The sequence below is a fragment of the Bombus flavifrons genome, chromosome 2 (genome assembly GCF_040668555.2).
Source record: "Bombus flavifrons isolate JBK064 chromosome 2, iyBomFlav1_principal, whole genome shotgun sequence".
NCBI classification, from domain to species: domain Eukaryota; kingdom Metazoa; phylum Arthropoda; class Insecta; order Hymenoptera; family Apidae; genus Bombus; species Bombus flavifrons.
Window position 1 is genome coordinate 13655324 of NC_138443.1, and position 19294 is coordinate 13674617.

At 44.2% G+C, this 19294-nt stretch overlaps 1 protein-coding gene and 1 non-coding gene across 3 annotated transcripts in view; both read left to right on the plus strand.

The window, feature by feature from the left end:
* The first annotated feature begins 3638 nt into the window (after nt 1-3638).
* The window catches only part of LOC138189702 (zinc finger protein basonuclin-1), a 263062-nt gene continuing 247406 nt past the window's right edge, over nt 3639-19294 (plus strand). For both annotated transcript variants that reach the window (XM_069131819.1, XM_069131820.1), the window contains exon 1: nt 3639-4458. In XM_069131819.1, coding sequence (XP_068987920.1) covers nt 3781-4458 — 678 coding nt within the window. In that variant the 5' untranslated portion in view covers nt 3639-3780. The remainder of the gene's footprint in view (nt 4459-19294) is intronic.
* Nucleotides 17714-17786, plus strand: TRNAF-GAA (transfer RNA phenylalanine (anticodon GAA)). Its single transcript has one exon. It is a non-coding gene; the product is annotated as a tRNA-Phe (tRNA).

The window sequence follows — 19294 nt, forward strand, 5'->3', positions numbered from 1 at the left end:
TTCTATTCAGCTTACGAGATTCGATATGTGCAGGAGAAAAAAAGAAACGGACGGACGACCGAGATGAACGGAAGATGCGACTGCGATAACCACGATGGAAATTGAATTCTCTCACCAGTCATCCTGCTGTGGAACTACATACGTATACGCATGCCAACCGTTGGGCGATCGATGTCGAGAAAAGGGAACCGAAGGTCCTGTCTCTATTGTCTCGAAACCGGAGCACAGGTAAACGCGCGTAAGTACTTACGTCACTCGCCAGTACTGTTGAAGTTGAGAGGAATACACGGGAAACCTTGAACCTACGATAAGAACTTAAAATAATAACTATTAAATAATTATTAAACAGATTAATTATCAAATAAAATGAAATAAGTAAATATTCCGGTTCCTGAATGTGACAGCTTTGTTAATTGTATAACTATCCTTTGGTATTACTTGAATCGCGTAGGTACTTTTTAAATAGATAGGTATAAACAGCGTAATAAAAGGGATAGGTAGTTGAATTTCATCGAGCTTTCTTTAGTCCGTTGCGTAACATGCGCGCAAGTCTTAGCGGCTACTTAACGTAGGTTAAGCTCCCATCCACTAGGCTGTCGAGGGATGCCCGTTGATCTAGTTAGCGAAATTGGAATTGAAAGCGTGACTGTTCGACATTACGATAATTTATCACTCAAATAAATGTTCGCTCGTGGTGTTCAGCCATATACAAGTATCAATTTACATGACGCAACGGATACGTAATCTGATATATCGTGTAACGGCGCGCACAGAATCGCGAATGGCCGTTCTCATCGAAACAGACGCCGAGGGTAACGCAGAATCGGAAATGATAAATTTCTCTCTTTTACGTGCCACAATTGTAGGTGCTTTCCTTATCGACTACTCACGTCGAACGCTCACCGCAACATCATTTTTAACGCATTGGTTCTATGCGTTGTTTTATATACATATTCACTAGTTTATTAACAATTTCATTATAATGTTGTAGACAATGGAACGAGACAGGTACGAAGGTAAATAAATTGCGTTAAATTAGTTTAGGCGTTCGAATAAACGACATTTATTAGTACGAGCTTTAAAGTTGCCTGTCTCTCGTTTATTTCGAGCAAATGGTTGTTCCCTTCTTGCTTGCCTTTATATATCTTGCTTATATTAATGCTATATATTATGCTATGCCATATATTAATGATGCTTTAATGGAATGGGAGTGTTCGTTAACCTCTCATGCTCGATATTTCTTTCCGTTAAGTTAGCGCCACTCAGCGAGTAATTACGCGCGGACAAACTCTTCAAATAAAGCAGCTTATTGAATTTATTTGTTACGTACGATTTAGCATGATTCAAATACCAATCTGTCATCGATATTGAAATTAATAATAATTCTGTTTATGTCCTTGCTTAACCTGTACTGCATATAACGCGACTCGGTTAACATAGAAATCTATATCTAGTTAGTAGAAAGTTACTTAACGAAATGAAAGAAAATTAGTACTGACCTGTAAGTTAGTAAAAATACAGTAAGAACGATCATATTACAAGTACGACAATCTTTATCCCGCCAATCTTGTATCGCATTTGTAATCCAAACGTAATCTCTGTACATGTATACATGTATATGTATGCATTCCGAATTTCAGTAGCATACGTACATTAGCCCCGAAGTTAGGCACAGATAATTGTGTACTCCTTTTTATCTCAACTCTTTGGTACGTAGCGCTACGTAAGACAAAATACCGCGAAGCATAGTTCAGTTTTCCCGCGTCGTGTCCCATGAAAATTGTTTATGCGTTATTCGCGTTCTTTATCGTGCGATTACACAGTGTATTTTGTACATAACCTATGAAGAAGCAATAAGCAGGAATAAGAATGGAAGAAAGGAACGAAGATAGTGGTAGTCAATTGCCCCATTGATATTTACTATGTCCATCTTTTCCAATGGCCAACATAACCTAAAACGCGTAGAACGGGAACGTAAAACCTAGTCGAAATGTTAAAGTACCTGCGTCTGAAAGAAATTAGAGTATCAGTAACAAAAAGAGGCGAAAAAGACGAGGTTTAGTAAGATAGACAGGTTGGAGTAGGATTGGTTTAAAGAAGCACGGTTTATCGGGAGATGGTAAATGGGCGAAAACACGGCGGAAGAACGCGTAGACACATCGCGAGAAGAAGTAGTAAGCCGTGAATAGAAGTGCGCTGGTAGATTCAACAAAAGGTGAACCCACAAAGTGGATCTAGCCGTATAGGTCTGTAGAAGGCGGGAGGTAGCCGGCCAACTCCGTAGGTAGAGATATATCGGAGCTCGGGCGTATTCGGGCAGGCTCGTGCGTTCCCGCTGGCTGGTGGTGGCCGCGCACCTCCGCCAAGTTTCACGCTGCGTGGAACGAAACTCGTACGCGATCAGCTCGACCGAGGCAATCCGGCATCCTTACGTATGCTCGTTGCGTTCTTGACCGATATGGTGTTCTTCTCCCCGTAATTAGTGACCCTGATCGCGAGATAGAGTCGATCGCGAGAGCTAACACCGCGTGTCGCGTGAAGAGAGCTAGGTTCGATCCCCGGACGGTTCGACCCCCTCTCGCTGTCTGTGACTGAACGAGAGCGAGCACGTCGGTTGCCGCTGGATTCTCGAGGCAGTGTACCGTAAAAAGTTCGCGGAACACGGTGAAAACGCGAGTCGTCCGTTCCTCGCGCGTACGTATATACACGGTGCTTCACGCTCGACGACGTTTCATCGCCTCTCACTATTGGAGAGGGAAAAAGAGAGAAAGAAGAGAAGCTCTGAAGCGTATCTGTATCGTTGACACTCTGTCCGTTCGCTCGCGCCGTGAGCTACCTGCAAGTGACAACCCTCCGGAGGAAAGCCTATCTCCTTCCTGACCACCGAAGCTTAGCAGGACCCTTACGATTCGATGCGACTCGTACGAGCGACAGTCGACGAATGACGAGAAGGAAAGGGTCCCCGATAGGGCCAGGTAACGATCCGACCAAAGGAAAATCGGAGTCGTAGGCGGGGCCTAAGGTCGGGGACACGTGACACGGAAACTGTCACGCCGCCCTTGTCCTCCCCTCCTTCACCCCCTCCACTCGACCGAAAAGCACCGAGCCAGCTATACGAGCGCTGCTTCTACCAACCGACAGCGTGCCGTCGAACGCTTCTGTTCGTTCGTCGAGTCTTCGCTTCTTTATTTCGATCTGTTCCATCGACCAATTTTTTCACACTGGATATGAAAGCGCACGCTCTGCGATTCCAATGCTCCTGTAAGAACACATGCGTTCGAACGACGCCATCTCGTTTCTCTACGCCTGTCACGTTTAGAATTTTACCAATGACGCATCGGAAGCAGTTTTAACGATACTCCAAACTAAGCAGCAGGTACACTTATACAAATATATGATATTTCGTGACACAAAAAGTGGGAGTCGCTACAACATCGACAGTGTCTGAAAGCTGACATATTTGCCTCACTGACGTCTCTCTCCTGTCCAACCGCGTGACACCAAGGACGATCATCAAGGATTATAATAATATTTGATTCAAATTCGATCGTAGCTCGCAGTCACCACACTTTCGACGATCAACCTTTTCATTCTCCGTAATCGACGTTATTCGACCACGATATTCAACATACCTGGTTTCCTAGTTTCGAATGATGCTCGTACGAATCAGTGATCGCCATAACACGTCTGTGGTCAGTTTGCCGATGGTTCGACCGAGATTCGACGCGGTCGAATTCGCGGTTTGACGCGGGTCACCGCGTCGCCGTGAACGTCCAGAAGATGCAGCAGGGTAGCGTGGGTGACGGGGACTCGGCCCCGAGGAATTCACCGAAAAACTCCAACTTGAGCGACGCCGACGGTCGTATTCGAATTAAAGTCGAGGCGCCGGAATCGACGGAGGTATTCGACCTTAAACGAGAGCCTCAAGACGAGTACCATACAGTCCAGCATGATTACCATTACGACAGAAAACCAATCGTTCCTCCAACGAAGCTCGATGGTAATTCCGAGATCGTCAACCAATGTCAGCCACCACATCAAATTTATCCGCGACCGGTTACAACTGCACTCCCGAATTCTTATGGATTCCCACATTTTTATGGACCGTCAGCGATGCTGCCTCCGTCGTTTCATAGCTCTAGACCATCTACGGATCGACCGATTGGGAAGATCGACGAGCATGAGCACGAACAGGAACGTTACAGAGTGCCCGTGTCCAGTGTGGCCACCAGTGACAGTGTTTATCTGCATCATGATGCTCATAGATACGAGATCGGTGATTATCACGGGAAAGGATATTCAGGAATGCCTTATGCCGCGTTTCGGCCTTCGATGCAGCAGCGTACTGCGGTATACGCTAGTCATCATAATAACAGTGGCTATAGGGTTGCGCAGTATCAAAATAGGAAGCGCAAGTGGAGCGGCGCTGCGCTCCGTGGAATACCGCCGTCGATGCCAGTGAGTTTCCTTTTTTCTTCTTTGCTTCCGATTACTTGCAATTGATCTGGTTCATAGGATTGCCAATGCGTTATATGCAATTCTATTACAAAGAATGAAACGTTGTTGGTACTTACTTTTAGCTTCGATGGAGAGATTTAGTTAATGTTAATGTTTTCCGCGTCCCAGTAATCAATAGTTTAATCGTAACGATAGATTTTCTAGAAGCAAATAGGATTCAGTGCGATCGTTATTTTTCTGTAACAAGTTAAACGTTCTATTCCGTTTCTTTTAACTCAACTGGTAAGATTTATTGAAATATACGATTTTGTTTAAATTGCACACAATTTTTGGTGGATACAGCGGTAGAGACAGAGCGAGAGACATATAAAGGAAACGCTGTAACAATTATTTGATTGTGACTATTTACCTATAGTGGTTGCTATCGCATTATCCAAAAACGCAGTTCCTCGTGTCTCGCGCGATCACTTGATTCGCTGCAGTCCGAAGTGTAACTCGTTAAATATCGACACGCAAGCGAAGAATACCTTTTGTCTGAGACGCGGAAGCAACCGTAATTTTACTTGTGGAAGATTTTTAATTATATTCGACATTAATAATGCATTGAACGCCACTTTCTTCTGTTCGGCGCTCCGACGCACTGTAAACAAAAGCGAATTGCATTACGTAAGAGAAGCGCGTTTAATCGAATCCGCGGATATTTCACTGACATTTTACATGGACGCGAGGTGGTAGGCCTGTGGTCCGTTGGCACACATCCAATTTTCGTACCACCCAATTTTAACACAACTATCCAACCAGATTATACGAGTGATTTCTGACTTTTTGTGAAAACGATGCGATGTAATAAGACGGCGTAATAATATCCTTGCAACCAACGTGTGAATAATATAACTCGCTACAGCGATTACCTTCGTGAACATAATTTGTAATAATCTTTTCGTAATTCTAACGTACACAGAAAAGATCGTGAAATTTTCTTCGATACTAATTCGCTAAAGATGCTCGATGTATCCGCGTTTAATTTTACAAAACTTGGTGTTTCAAACGTATTTTATTTAATTCCAGGATCGAATGAAAAAGCTAGAGCTTGACGCGGTGTTGCCTGATAACATACTGAATTTGCCTGTGATTTTTATACGCGATCGTCGACGAGAAATACGAGAGAAAGTGGCGTGTAACTCGGGTCCAAGGAGGAATCGTTACCGGTCACGACGCGTTATCGTCGCACGACCTGCGAAGAGTGCCCCGGGTTCCCGCTGGTTTTAATGAAATCGAATGAAAGTTGGCGATCGTTCGGTCAAAAATTACGCCGATCCATGGTCGAAATTACAGTGATTACACGCGGCGTGTCGGTTTGGCCCCTCGAGGGGTGGATTCTCTGGGCGAACGCGAACCGGGACGCGGCGAGGCCCATTCAGCGGCGACCGCGTCGATCACGAGCGAGAAACGGCCGACGCGGAACGGTTTGCACAACGATTATTATAATATCGGTGGATTAAAATAGATGCGCGTGTGGCGGACGCGTTTTGCCGGCGACTTCTGGTCTGGCCGCGATCTGCCAGCCAGCGCATTACATATTCTATGGTTATATAATGCGTACGAACAGCGTGGTTACTTTACAAATTACGCCAATAGCGGCACGGCTACCGCACGCTTCGATTAATTCAAATTGCCCGCGCGCTTACCCTGCATGAATTAGCTCGGCGTGCCCTTTTTCCTCCGCCTAATTGAGACCTACGAAACGCGCATAATCCGTGGAAGGAACGTGACTGGAAGTGGGTCGCGATACTCGCGATCGGACGTTTCTTTGGGTCAAAGGATAACCGAATCGCTTGATCGCGCAACGTCCGCTTCGACGTATCTACGATCTATACGTACGTGTTCGTGTTCCGTTTGTTTGTTGCTTTGCTTTACCTGCTCGTGAAAATTTTATCTACGATGTCTATCACGGGTCACTGATGGTAACGAGTTCCTACGACATTCGCATCGTCGTATTCTCGTGGAAAAAGTCGAGTTACTCAATTTGCGCTAACTCAACTCTGCGTTATCCCAACTTTCCATTTTTACCGATTTTAATTGGTCTCCGAGTTTATCACGCGACCAGACCAGCGTATTTCTCGACGCGAAGAGAAATTACCGCCAACGGCTCCAGAAAACGAGAATGAACTACGAGCTGTTGTCCGTTTAGGCGCCCAATGATGGTGAAATCACGCCAAATCGGGCCGAGGCGCGACTCTAGCTGTTCTGTCGGCCACTTCCGCGCCGAATTTGTCCAGCCTCGGTGCAACCAAGGTTCTCTCATCTGCATACCGTTTCCTCTCTCTAACGATCGTTCATCTTCCGCGCCGGGACGCACGCACCTGTATCGAGATAACGCGGCGTAACGTATACCCGCGGCGAATAAGGGCATTGAATCGAAGCCGATCCCTACGGCTTTCCTCGGGTTAGCTCGCTCGCGGACTACCGCGGCTCGGCCTATAAATTTCGTACCGGGAAATCGTGCACCTGCGGCCGCACTCCTCCGAATCGATCGAGATCGAAATGGAATCTGTTTCTGCGAGTGCAACGATCCAGGAGATTGCGGGACTTTTGTCCTAGCACGTTTCTTATTCTTGCGTTTTAGTTGGAAAGTACAGTATAAAGTAAAATGCAGAATATGGTAGAACTAACGCGTGTAGACTAATAACTAATAACTAAGCGTGGAACTAATTTCATTTTGCAAACAAACTGCTTATATAATCGTAAAGGCGTAGAGAGAGAGTGTGTAAAGCAGTGGTTAGAGGGAAGAATAAAATATACATATAAGGTAAGGAAGAAAAATGAGAGAAACATAAATCCTTCACCTAATTTTTAGATTTTATACGCGATGTTGTACATTCTACATCCAGCTTGTTTATATATTTTACGGAAAGTTCGCTGGAAATGTGCGACTAATTAGCATACACAATTAATTTGTTCGGAAACTTGCGCAGCGACCACGTCGTGCGTATAACACTATGTAACGATTATTTTTGCTTCCGCGAGACATAATATTGTATGCATCGAATTATTAAGCAAGACGCAGTTATCGCGTTGCGAGTCACCATAAACGAGATAAAACATACACTTTCAAAGAAGTAAAAAATATTTTTTTCACGCATTCGTTTCAACTACTAAGCACTCGTTTCATATTCGATATTTGAGCAATTAAAATATGTTTTCGATGACTAAAATTCAATGCACAGGAGAATGGAATTATATAGACCTGGAAGATAAGAAAAATATAAGTACAATGTAAGCACTCGACTTCGGATAACGAAATATCTTTCTTTTCTATTAAATCTGGGCTACGACCTAATATCGATACAACGGTTCGTTAAACGCGAAATACATATAGGTACAGCGCAAACGAGCTATCAACGATTTATTCGGAAAGTCGTGAGATAATCGAAATTCCAGCAGATCCAAAAGTAACGAGAGATGGAAGCAGCGCGCTTCCTCAGAGAGATGTACTTTATCCGTGCATACATTTACGCGGACATTGAAGCGCGCAGCCGGTGCAACAACTTGTCAGTCGGCGCGTACCGAAAAGGTTAAAGGCTGCCGGAGATGAGTTATATAGTCAATTGGAATCGATCACGAGTCACCAGGCATTACCGTTGTTCCCTATCGATCCCGTTACGGGGCATGGGACGCCCACTTAATAATTTCGTTACGGCCAAGGAACCTGTGTAACATTCAATCTCAACTATTGTGCCGTCAATAAGGAGGATTACGGAAGTACAACTGGAACACGTTTTACGGGACCAACGACAGTTCGCCTTTTCTCCTCGCGAATCTACCCTCTTGTTCGATTTTAATAATCATATTATATATATATCTACGTCTAATTAGGTATGCCACTAACTGTAAAACATCGTACGGAGCGTACAAATCGAACTCGCTGGTTGATACGTCGAATAAAATCATCTATTCTGGGGCCGCGACTCGTAACTTGTACGTAACTCGTATAGTTTGCATCGTGTAAATAACGCGGTGATGAATATTCATCGGACGTTTCGCAATTACGACTGATATACTTCGATCGGCGATAAATTAGAGGAAGCGTTTTATAACTATGGTTCATATCAGCTGCGCGATATTTAACGCGAAACCGCGTCAATTTTCAAATAACATTGTGAATAGATCGAAACGAGGAAAGAATTACGTAGGTTGGCGCGGATGGGCCGGGACCCGGAGCGATTCCGCTCGCCAGATGCGATTTACAAGCCGTGGGCCCAAACGGAACGCGTTTTTCTACCTGGACCCTGTCCAATTGGCCGCAGCACATGGCGCTGCGTGATGCGCGATTCGCCTCGTCTCGTATCCACGCGAAAACAAGCTCGTGCAACGCGCTTTCGCCAAGCTTTAATTGAGTCGACGAGGAGAAAATTTTTTTTATGCTCACGATCCAGGGCAAAAAGAAATAAAGAGATCGTTCACGGTTAACGAAGAGACTCTATAATCCTGGGGATACAGTATGTGTTTCTACTAAGTTCAGTAAACACGTTTTACACGTTTTACACGTTTTACTCCAAAATATTGGAATCACGTTTCAGAATCACGTCGTAATATGTTTGTATGGGGTGTCTCGAAGTTGAGCTGGAATGCGTTAAACTAGACACAAGTAAGTAACGGGTTTGTGTGAACGAGTTGATGCATCGAGGAAGAACGAAGAACTGGACAACGATGTTTGGATACAGTTAGACAAGCATCTAATATGTTGCGCATGATAGATGATGATAGAGGTTAGGTAGACGTTATTCTCCAAGATGGATAGGGAAGATCTGATTCTTTAGTCTGGGGATATTATACAACTTTGATATTGTCGTTCGTTATGTGCTGGGAGTTTTAAACACACGAGCAGTTGACTAGGACACAGTCAATGCCAGAGATTTATAGACTAATATATTCGTATAACGACGTAGGAATCACGTTCACAATGGCGAATAATGCTTCGAAAAGTAAAACTAAACGAACGTACTGTAGCTCTTCTTACGTTTATATCGATTCGTCGATCAGTTAGATAAGAGCGCTAACGAGGAGTCTGACGTCGATTAAAAATGTATCGAGCAAAACGTTAGAGGTATAGCAGGTAATATTATTCGTGATTATAGAGTATTCTCTATTATTTACCTATTTCGTTTCACTTGCAAGTGAATGAGAAACGGTATCTGATGATTCACTTTATAGCCAAACTTTACCTGCCTACTATTGTGCTACCGAGTAGTTGAACCATTTCATTCGACGATTAGGTAGTTATTCCTCTCGAAATCAACGTAACCGCGACATAGTAACGAACTACGTCCACGGTAATTTTGTGCTTTGTACCGGTCGATTCACAGCCGGGCCGTGATTCTGACATAAAAAACGATGCCGCGGCACTCTGCGGCTCTGGGTTCCATTGTGCCGGCCTCCGGCGGAGGCTGCACGCTTTTCATCGTTAACAAGCATGCTAGACAACGTTTGTTCGCTGCCACTCGGCGGGGAGCACGCTGCAACTTTTCTGCCGTGACGATCGTCCGAAGAATCCGGAATTGCGAACCGCTCCGGCTTTTCTGGATCGTAAAGCGATTTAAGTGCGCGCGGCGAGCCTCGCGAACGTCCGTACAAGCGGACGTATGCGGATGAGACGACGAAAAACGACACACCGCGTGACTTTCTGTTTTCCAATGTAAAACGTTGCTGTTGGAACACTGCTCTAACCGTAACTCGCGGCAAGAACTTGAATAGTAGCGGAGTTTATTTATGGTTTTTCTTCTACTTCGTATTTTCTGGGTCAAAAGTACAGACGCGCTATTTAACGAACTAAATATTAAACGGTAGAAATAAAGTATTCCTGGAAAGATCTTTAATCAATGGTCCATAACGATCAAAATGATTAATTGCTAAAGATCGTTCGATTCATGAAGTATCGGAACAGCGATCTACTTTCTTAATTGCGAATCTCGTGTGTTTAATTTCGTGACGTTAATGTAAACATTGCTACAAAATCAGGTCGTATCTTGATGAAGGTATTTAGTAGCGCTTACGTGTGTTTCCATTGAGGATCGTCGAGTTAACGACAAGCGGCTCGCGACAAAAAGCGTGCACAGCGTTATTACCGCGAAACCCGGCATCCCGATGATACGGTGCGGAGCTGCCAGTTTACGCTCGTTCGCACGGCATCCCCCTTCGATACGGCGCGCAATCGCGTGGCTCTACGTGTCACTTTGTAGCGCATGAATAATTAATGGCCAACGTTTATTTTCCGTGCCGCTTTACGGCCCCGTTTTTTCATTTTCCTCTTTGGCTTCTGGCAAATACCGGATCGGCCGACAACGCATTTCCGCCTCGGGAAAAAACCACGCGACTGATTCGCCTGATTGCATCCGCGTAATCGCCATAATTTCGTTTTGCGTGAACGTTGCTACGCCTTAATCGTATCACTTTCTACCTCTATTATGTCATTTTCTTAATGAGGTAATCTTCGCATCTTACAAATTCACGATGAATTTCTTTTGACACATTGATTCTCACCTTTCTTTCAATTCTCACAGGTGTCCGATAATTAACTCTTTCGGTAGTCTTAAACGTCGTTTTAGGAAGATAATTTTGTTCTCAATATGAGAACGTAGATTACGTGATTTAAACATCTTACGCATACTACAAGCTATTTAGCATGTTACGTATCACGTATTAATGGAATTGAATGGTAAACAAATATTTACGTTTATAAGAAATTGAGAAACCGGCTGAACTGAAAGTATCTGTCTCTTAAAAGCAAGAAGAAACGAACCGACGTAGACAATTTCATCGCACAAACGGTTCTATATGTATCCGGAAGATTCACTTCGGATAATCGAAATGTAACCGCGAGGCAGGATATATCGAGCTAGGTGAAGGGGGATGGTTACGTACTTGCACGTATTCCACCTTCAGTGAAAGTAATAAAGTGTACCGTTCTCCTAATTACACGAATTTTTGTCGAGAAACAAGCACATCTGTCGTAAACATCCGCCGCAAGATAACGACGCTATCGCGCAACATTAGTACTGCAATAAAAACCAAGCTCCGCATTAATCCTATCTAAAATTGCATCCTACGAGAAAGAAAGTAACTTCTCCTCGGTCGTGGTAGGAATTTATTTGGCGAAACGATACAGGAGATCGGCATTACTGCTATCCTTGAAGACCATCGCCACCCTTTCTGCAAACAACCGGCACGTTAAGTGGAGTTAATGAAAAAACGGTGCAGTTCTTGAGGAATACGGTCCGTCTCTCGAATGGAAATCATCCGTTACACGGCTCAAGCGGCAATTCAGCGTGTGGTAGCCGAAAAAGTGGGTAGGTAGACAACAACCCCCACGTCGTTATTAAAGGACGAGACGTTGGTTGTGGACAGGCGCGCGATAGGGCGCGTGCGCGGAGAAACCGCAACCCCGAAGCCGCACGCTAATTATTTATTCTTTGTTATGCTTTCCTTTTTCGTGTGGCATGGCGTGGCATGGCGTGACGATTCTCTTTCTTCCTGTCGCCACGTAAGTACAATTCGTCTCCACTTTTCGTTCGTTCTATTCTTCGGACGCCTGTCGTCTAATGGCACTTCCGGTCTTCTTTTCGAGCGGAGATTGCCAACCAAATGTCTCCTATGGTTCTTAGAGCTGCATAAACAAAGATGACCTCTCTTCTTCTGATTGCCAGTCGCTATTTATCGAAGTTTGTACGAACGTCGTGGCTGATTTTTGCGTTTCGGTGTTTTCAACGGTTTCGAAGGAAGCTCGGATTTGCTTTGTTCCGTTTACGCGAGAAATTTGTAATGGTAATGCGCGAGACGCAGCGATGAGATCTACGACGATGAAGTAGGTGCATCACGGATGACTGCGCGTAATTGCAAGAAAAAAAGGAAAAGGATAATTCAGTTTCATGCAAATGCGACACGTCGTTAGGTTGAAAATTGTCTTGAGCCGATGCGACCGGATGGATCGTTTTCTCCGATTCGTTGGCGTATCGGCCGCCTTGAACTTAATCCCCACGGAAGGAAACACACGGCGCATAATTACATCTCAATATCGTCGAATTAAATTTCAAAATCCTCGGAATATCCTTCTGCCGGTCATTATTCACGGCAATTATCATTAATTTACTATCTGTGGCAAATAGTAATTAAGTTTTTGTTGCGAGCTCGTGGATCGAACAAACATATGTCGATACGCAAGATCACCGTGCATTTTCCCATATGTATTTTTCTCAATTACGGCATTTTTTCTTCGTTTCTTCTTCCTCTCCATGTGAAACGTCTCGCCAATGAGCCAGTGGCCGGACGGATCGGCAACGAGGTGAGACCTCGCGGAAATTCCGTGAGGACCCGCGCATTCCTTCAGGATCGATCGACACGCACGAATATTTTCACATAACACGGAGAATTCTATCGTGCCTGTCTATCGTGCCCGGCATTGATGAACACCACGACGTCATACGGGATCACGCGAACACGTGTCTCGATGCTTTAACCGCGTGTAAATGCTGCTCTCGAGGGACGAGTACTTGTCTATGGGTGACAGGTTGCGTTTCGATAGTGAACTATGATATTTTCCTTCTTTCTTTTGCAAGGAGTTTATATTCTAACAAATAATTTTCATATTAAATCTACTTTCGCGTTGTAACATATCACACTATCCATATCGAACGTTACGCTTCCTTGTAAACTGTAAATTTCTATTTTTGGAAAGTACATTCACCGACCCAAAAAGTTAAAGGTTAACGAGCCAACACTTACATTAAGCACTTATCTGCTCGCTTCGGAGATACCAGATTAAGTACCAACAGGAAGACACAGAACCCTCATAGGATATAGGCAAAAACCTACATCTTATTGATCACTGTCATTCAGTAGAAATAAAAACGTTGGTTCGAGCGAACGGTTTCGTGGTTGAAAAACGTTCTCGAGTTTTGCCCATCGACTTCCTTTCTCTTTGCCGACTTATACATACTTATCGTAAATATATACCTAATTCTATTTACAGTTAATAACGTAGGAGGCTGGATGGAACGTGTCTTTTCGAGGAACGTTCTTGTAATATCGGCTTGAATATCGACGAGACGATTTCTTTTCGTAGAAAATTTTGCGCTGTAAAATCACGGACGCTCGAATAATTTTGAAATTAGACAAAAATCTTCACGATTTTACGGTAACTCCGAGAGAATATTATTTTCGTAATCGATTTGATTCCTTGTCTAAAAGACGTAAATGGGAAAAATTACATTTTAGAAGAGAACGAAGTTAGCCCTTTACGATGTAACTAACTGATAAAACCACTGTACTTAAATATGTTAAAAAAATGAAATAGTCTTTCCACGGGTTTGATAAATTTGTCCGTAAAGAAGTTAATGGAGGCTTATCTTCTTCCGCAAAACGGTGTCCGTCTCGAAAAGGGTGCTTCGCGTTCGAGTACCATGGACAATGCACGTTACATTGATTCTTTACGAGGCCACTTAGATAGCGGCGGCGTTGTAAGCGCACATTGAACGTTATTGTAATGCGGGTAACGTTGCACACCGATGCCGATTATGTTACAAAGACACGGAACGGCCGCTTACCGGCTTAGCCTACTACGCTTTACGATCGCTGACACCTACCGACCCGCCAGCGATCGCCGGTATTATGATCACGGCCATTAAAGTAATTGATGCTATTTAGAGGAGATACGCTTCTCGTACAAGTTGACCCCGTGACATCGAGAACCGCGTCGCGTGAATGATTTCGATTTAAATAATTTCGACCGAGGATCATTCTGATCGCGTTTTCGCACGAACCCAACAAGTTTCCACGTCTAAGCTTCTTTGTTTATATGCATTGCAGGTTGCTAGTACGAGAACGGTGTAGCGAGTTTATAGTCGTTGGAGTAGAATACCGATGCACGATACTGCTAGGATTTCGTATCATTTCTATAATCTTTCGACTATTTTTGATTCCTGCTTCTCTTTAGAAAATTGTCTAATCTTGAGAAAATTGATCCTTCGATAGATAGCCACGAGGAATAAGAAAAACAGTGATATAAACAACATTAAACGTGGATGGCATTTCTATTTCAAGTTTTTGTCAAAGTATTTAACAAAAATTACATTTCCAATTGTAAAAATTGAATTTGTCAAAATATATCCTTGAAGGAAAGGAAGAACACTTTCATCGAACAATTCCGGTTGCTGAACGCACAAGCAGGATCTCGATTCTCGATGGCACGACACGACGGTCCACTTCTCACCGTAACGAGCAGATATGGTGACTGGTCAAACACGACCCAGTGATTCTTTATGGGCCCATTAAACGCTCTCGGACTCATAGTCGCGTGGTAAACATTATTATAATCCGACTAGCGTGGCAGGGCCGTGCCGATTACTTTACAAAGGCACGAAGCGACTGCTTTAGGGTCGCGATTCCGCTTTACGATCGCTGACACCTAGCCTTGGTCGAAGCGGATCGCGTACGCGCGCGCGATCGCTCTCAGATATTACGAGCTCGAATATTAAAGTAATTGATGCCACCATAAAACACGAAACAGCGGTGTCTCTGCCGGTTCCTCGCCTCGGATCGCCCCGCGGTGCTCGATTTAACGCGCCAATATTTTTTCCGCGCCCTTTCGTGGAACCTGATGTGTGGATATCGACGCTTGTTTCCTGGCTAAACGCCTGTTATTATTTGTGCCAAGATTTTTCATCCGCTGCCCGACCATTATTCGTTTCCTTTTTTATTTTTCCAAAAGACTGTTTGCAAGCCAACTGGATTTTATATTCTGCAAGAAATATTTCTGCAATAGTTGTTTTACGCGCAATACTATTCTTCTGTTTCATTCAATGTTTCATTCAACTTATATTTATTTTTTTTTACTTTCGAACAATGTAGATATTTATGCATTTAACGTATGATTAAGATTAATAGTTTCGAAGCTTATGATTTATAAAGCAGCCAAGTTAATTTGAATTGACTACGTAATGTAAGTATAGAGATACACAGCGTGTACCATCATCAGATATTCATGTCGATTGGAATATTTATATCAATTGCAGATCGATAGTCCAACTAGTACATTTAATTCGTTCGCTTCCGATATATCCGTCGCTGTCATCAGTCGTACACCTTCTGCCATGATTCCTTTGGCTGCTACCGTGGCTGCTATATTTAGAAGACGGATTCTCCCTACGGAGTTCATTCTTCCCGGCGCGGCGTGGCGAGGGGTTCTTTGTTGGCGTCAAACGTGCTCGCGTCGTATATGAACGTCGATTAACCCTTCACCAGATAAAGTGGAAGGTATACCGCCGATACCCTCTTTCAGACTATAATGTTTTTCAGCGATCGTCGTTGCGCAATTTACTTGGACTTTTAGCGTAGACAGCGTAGGTATATTTAATCTTTTTCTGTGTGAGTATATGCGAGCCACGAGAATTTGTTCTTATTTCCAAACGATAATAACTTCGTAGTTTATAACGTTTGCAATTACACAATTAGTTATCGATCGCTGTTTGAAACGCCGATCGCGAACTTGTAGCTTGATAAAACTAACAAATGTACGCAATTAAATGTAACAAGTTAGTTGATATTTGCCGCGCTGCCTGAAACGAAGCAATTGCAAATTATCACTCGCATCTTAAAACACGAAAAGTATCACACCGTACGAAGTGTAGAACTCGTACAGCAGTAGACTTAAACGTTTCACCGGGAGGGTTGGCGCTTCTTCGCACGGCGGAATAATAATTTCCGATCTCCGCGAGTCGGTCGGAACGACTTCATCTCCCCGGGGCCGGTGTTCATCGCGACAATGTCTACCCCGCGGAGGCGCGCTGTAGCCGGAGGATTTAAGGAGCGGGTAGATCGCGTAGGCGGCTGCCTGCGGCCCGGTGTAAACCGAGCTTTACGGCGCTCGTGGCCCCGTCGATCGTGAGATCGTATTAGAGCGGCGCGTCGGCGCCGAGTTTGGCTTAGGTCGATGCTGCGTGTCGAGGGGTGCCGAGGGGCCAAGAATTGTGCCCTTCTTCTCGGTGTACACTCGAGGGTAGGAAGAAAAGGGACAAAGAAATGGAGAGGAGGATCGTATATACGGTACGCGAAAGAAAGGTAGAAGGGGGAAGAAATAAAGAGAAATATAGAGTTAATGGGAGAGACGGAGAAATAGATCGAAGGAAGAAGGCAAGAGGCGAGAGACAAGAGAGAGAAAGAGAGGATCGAAGGGCACATGGAAGGAACAGCGTGTAACGATGTATCAAGCTGTTGCGCCCCTGGCGTGTCCGGCAATGGTGGATCGTCGCTTTGAGCTGGACCGCGCCGCTTCGGCTCTGCATCATGCCTTTACACGCTCCCAATGCCCAAACGAGGGACGATAATGCCTCGCTCTCGTCTTGTTCCCGCGCATAGACACTATTAATTTCGTATCCCTCGCCGCGTGCGCGCCTGTGTATGACCTGTCTCGCTGTCTAACACACGGAAAGACAGAGAGCGCAGGCCCGTTCGATTGACTCGTTCGCCTGGATATACGCCGTCCTTTTTAACGTGCATCCGCGATCCCGAGGTTTTCAAGCCTCCCTCGAACGTCATTACCGCGATCACGTCCTTTAACCGTTGGAAATTGCGTACGTAATGCCGGGTAATTCCGGCGTAGACACCGGACTAGGTGTCCAGTTCGCAAAGGTCTATCGGTGGTGCGGCTACATAACAGCGAATTGGAATTTAAATTTCTGGCGATTAGAGCTGGGTAATGCGTTTTAATGAGTTTTATGGTCTTACGTTCGAGGCATCTATCGCCAGACGGACAAATTTCTGGACGGTTTAAGAAGCGTATGGAAATCATTATCGATTTTTCCAATGTAAGATTACTCGTTTGCGATGATATCGTCTAATTTTTCCGATACCCGGCAAGAGGAATTCTAGTGATAAATTCTGGTAAATTACGCCCGGCATTTTCTAATAATCGTGACCGTTCTGACCCTGACGTTATGCTATCAGGCATTCATCTTCTCCTCTTCTCCTTCTATCGTTATCTGTTATTTTTGTTTAATAGTATTTCTTACTTATCTTTCCCGCCTGTTCGATAATAATTTTTCATGCATGCAATCAAGCGGTATAATTCATTGCTAGTTTGTATCAGATTGCATGTGTAAAAGTAAATCTTCCGTTTGTGTATTAAAGTTGATTTCAATCTTTTTATTTGGTATTCTTTGTACATATTGTGTATTTAAACTCTATTACGAACGTAACCCATCAAGCCGAAATAGCTCAGTTGGGAGAGCGTTAGACTGAAGATCTAAATGTCCCCGGTTCAATCCCGGGTTTCGGCAATTTATCTTTTTTTCCTTTTTATATTTTTTTTTTATTCACAGCTTATTTACTAATATTATTAAGCTTTCATAATGTTATTAATCTTAAAAAAAAAGAAATAAAAAATATAATTTGCTACTTTATTCTATAATTTACAAATCGAACGTTATATTTGAATGTGAATATTTTAATCAGTTATCATAGGCAAACGAAAAAGAGTATAATTAGATATATGTATATAAAATAGTGGTTATTATAGAAAACTATAGAATTATATAAAAGAAAGAAACTAATCTCTTTACGTGTTAATAGCGCATCTAACAGTGACGAAGGCAACATGACGCATAGTAGTTTCAATATTTAAAATCTAGTAATCGTGATTAATATGGCACTTACTTGGCTCGTCCTTTTGACTCGTTAACGCGGCTAGATTAAAATTTCCGTTCGCCTGACTGCCTTTTGCGCGGCAATAAATTCCATTAATAATGTTGCATGATACGCTTTGGCGGGTTAAGGTCCGGCTAGGCCGCGGCTTATATCGAGAACGGTACATAATTATTACGTGGAATGATCGCGGCGTTGCGTGTGACGTTGTAACCCCCGCGCCTAAACTGGCCGGCCGATAATCTCGCAGTCCGGTCTTGTTCTCGAGCATGGATACTATTAATTTCGTGTCCCTCGCCGCGCCGCTGCGCCGTGTTTTTCGATTGACTCGTTTATCTTGCTTTCCGCCGATTTCGCTGTAATTAGAAGCCTTGATGGGAAATTAATTCGTCGAGCCGGTTGCAGCATCGGATTAAAATTGTTCTTTTGAACGAGGCACGTATGGTACGTACCGGCAGTGCGAAGCTGGGCGGAGTTTCTTTTGTGAAAGTTTAAGCGGCGATTGATTTCTTTCGTTCATCGAGACATAGAGTTAAGAGGGAAAGTAGGTATAAAATTCAGTGACTCACAGGTGTTTCTACCAATTAGTTTGCTTCGAATTGGAATTTCCATTAAATTGCACTATGAAATAGTTAGCGTGGAATACATACGATCCCTTACGCGATTGATCTTTGTTGCATTAGCATTCACGAAACTTTCAAAGGCCAAACAAAGCTACAAACTGGCGTATTACTTCAAGTGCCTCCCTGTGCATCGGCACGCTATTGTTTTCGCAAACGCGAGTCCACGGCCCGAAACAGAAGCGCAGGCGAACACGTAACGACACGTTGACAGGTGCACGACCAGTCGTTGGTGTTTCCGCGCGGCAGCACGCTGCCGTGGACACGCACGTGAACGCCCCCGGCCGATGAATGCGTGCAGGGAAACGCGTGTACGGCTCGCACGTGCCACGCACGCCGTTACGCTTGGAAAGCTCTTGACAACGGCCTCCTTCGATCGACCGTTCGTTCGGAAGCGTAAATGCGAGTCGCTTTACGTCTTCCAGCCCTCCGATAGATCCCTCGTCGAAGATTCACCGGACGTACGGCTGATTGGTCGAGCACATTGGTCGGCCTGATTTCCTGGAAAACGGTGCCAATTTGCC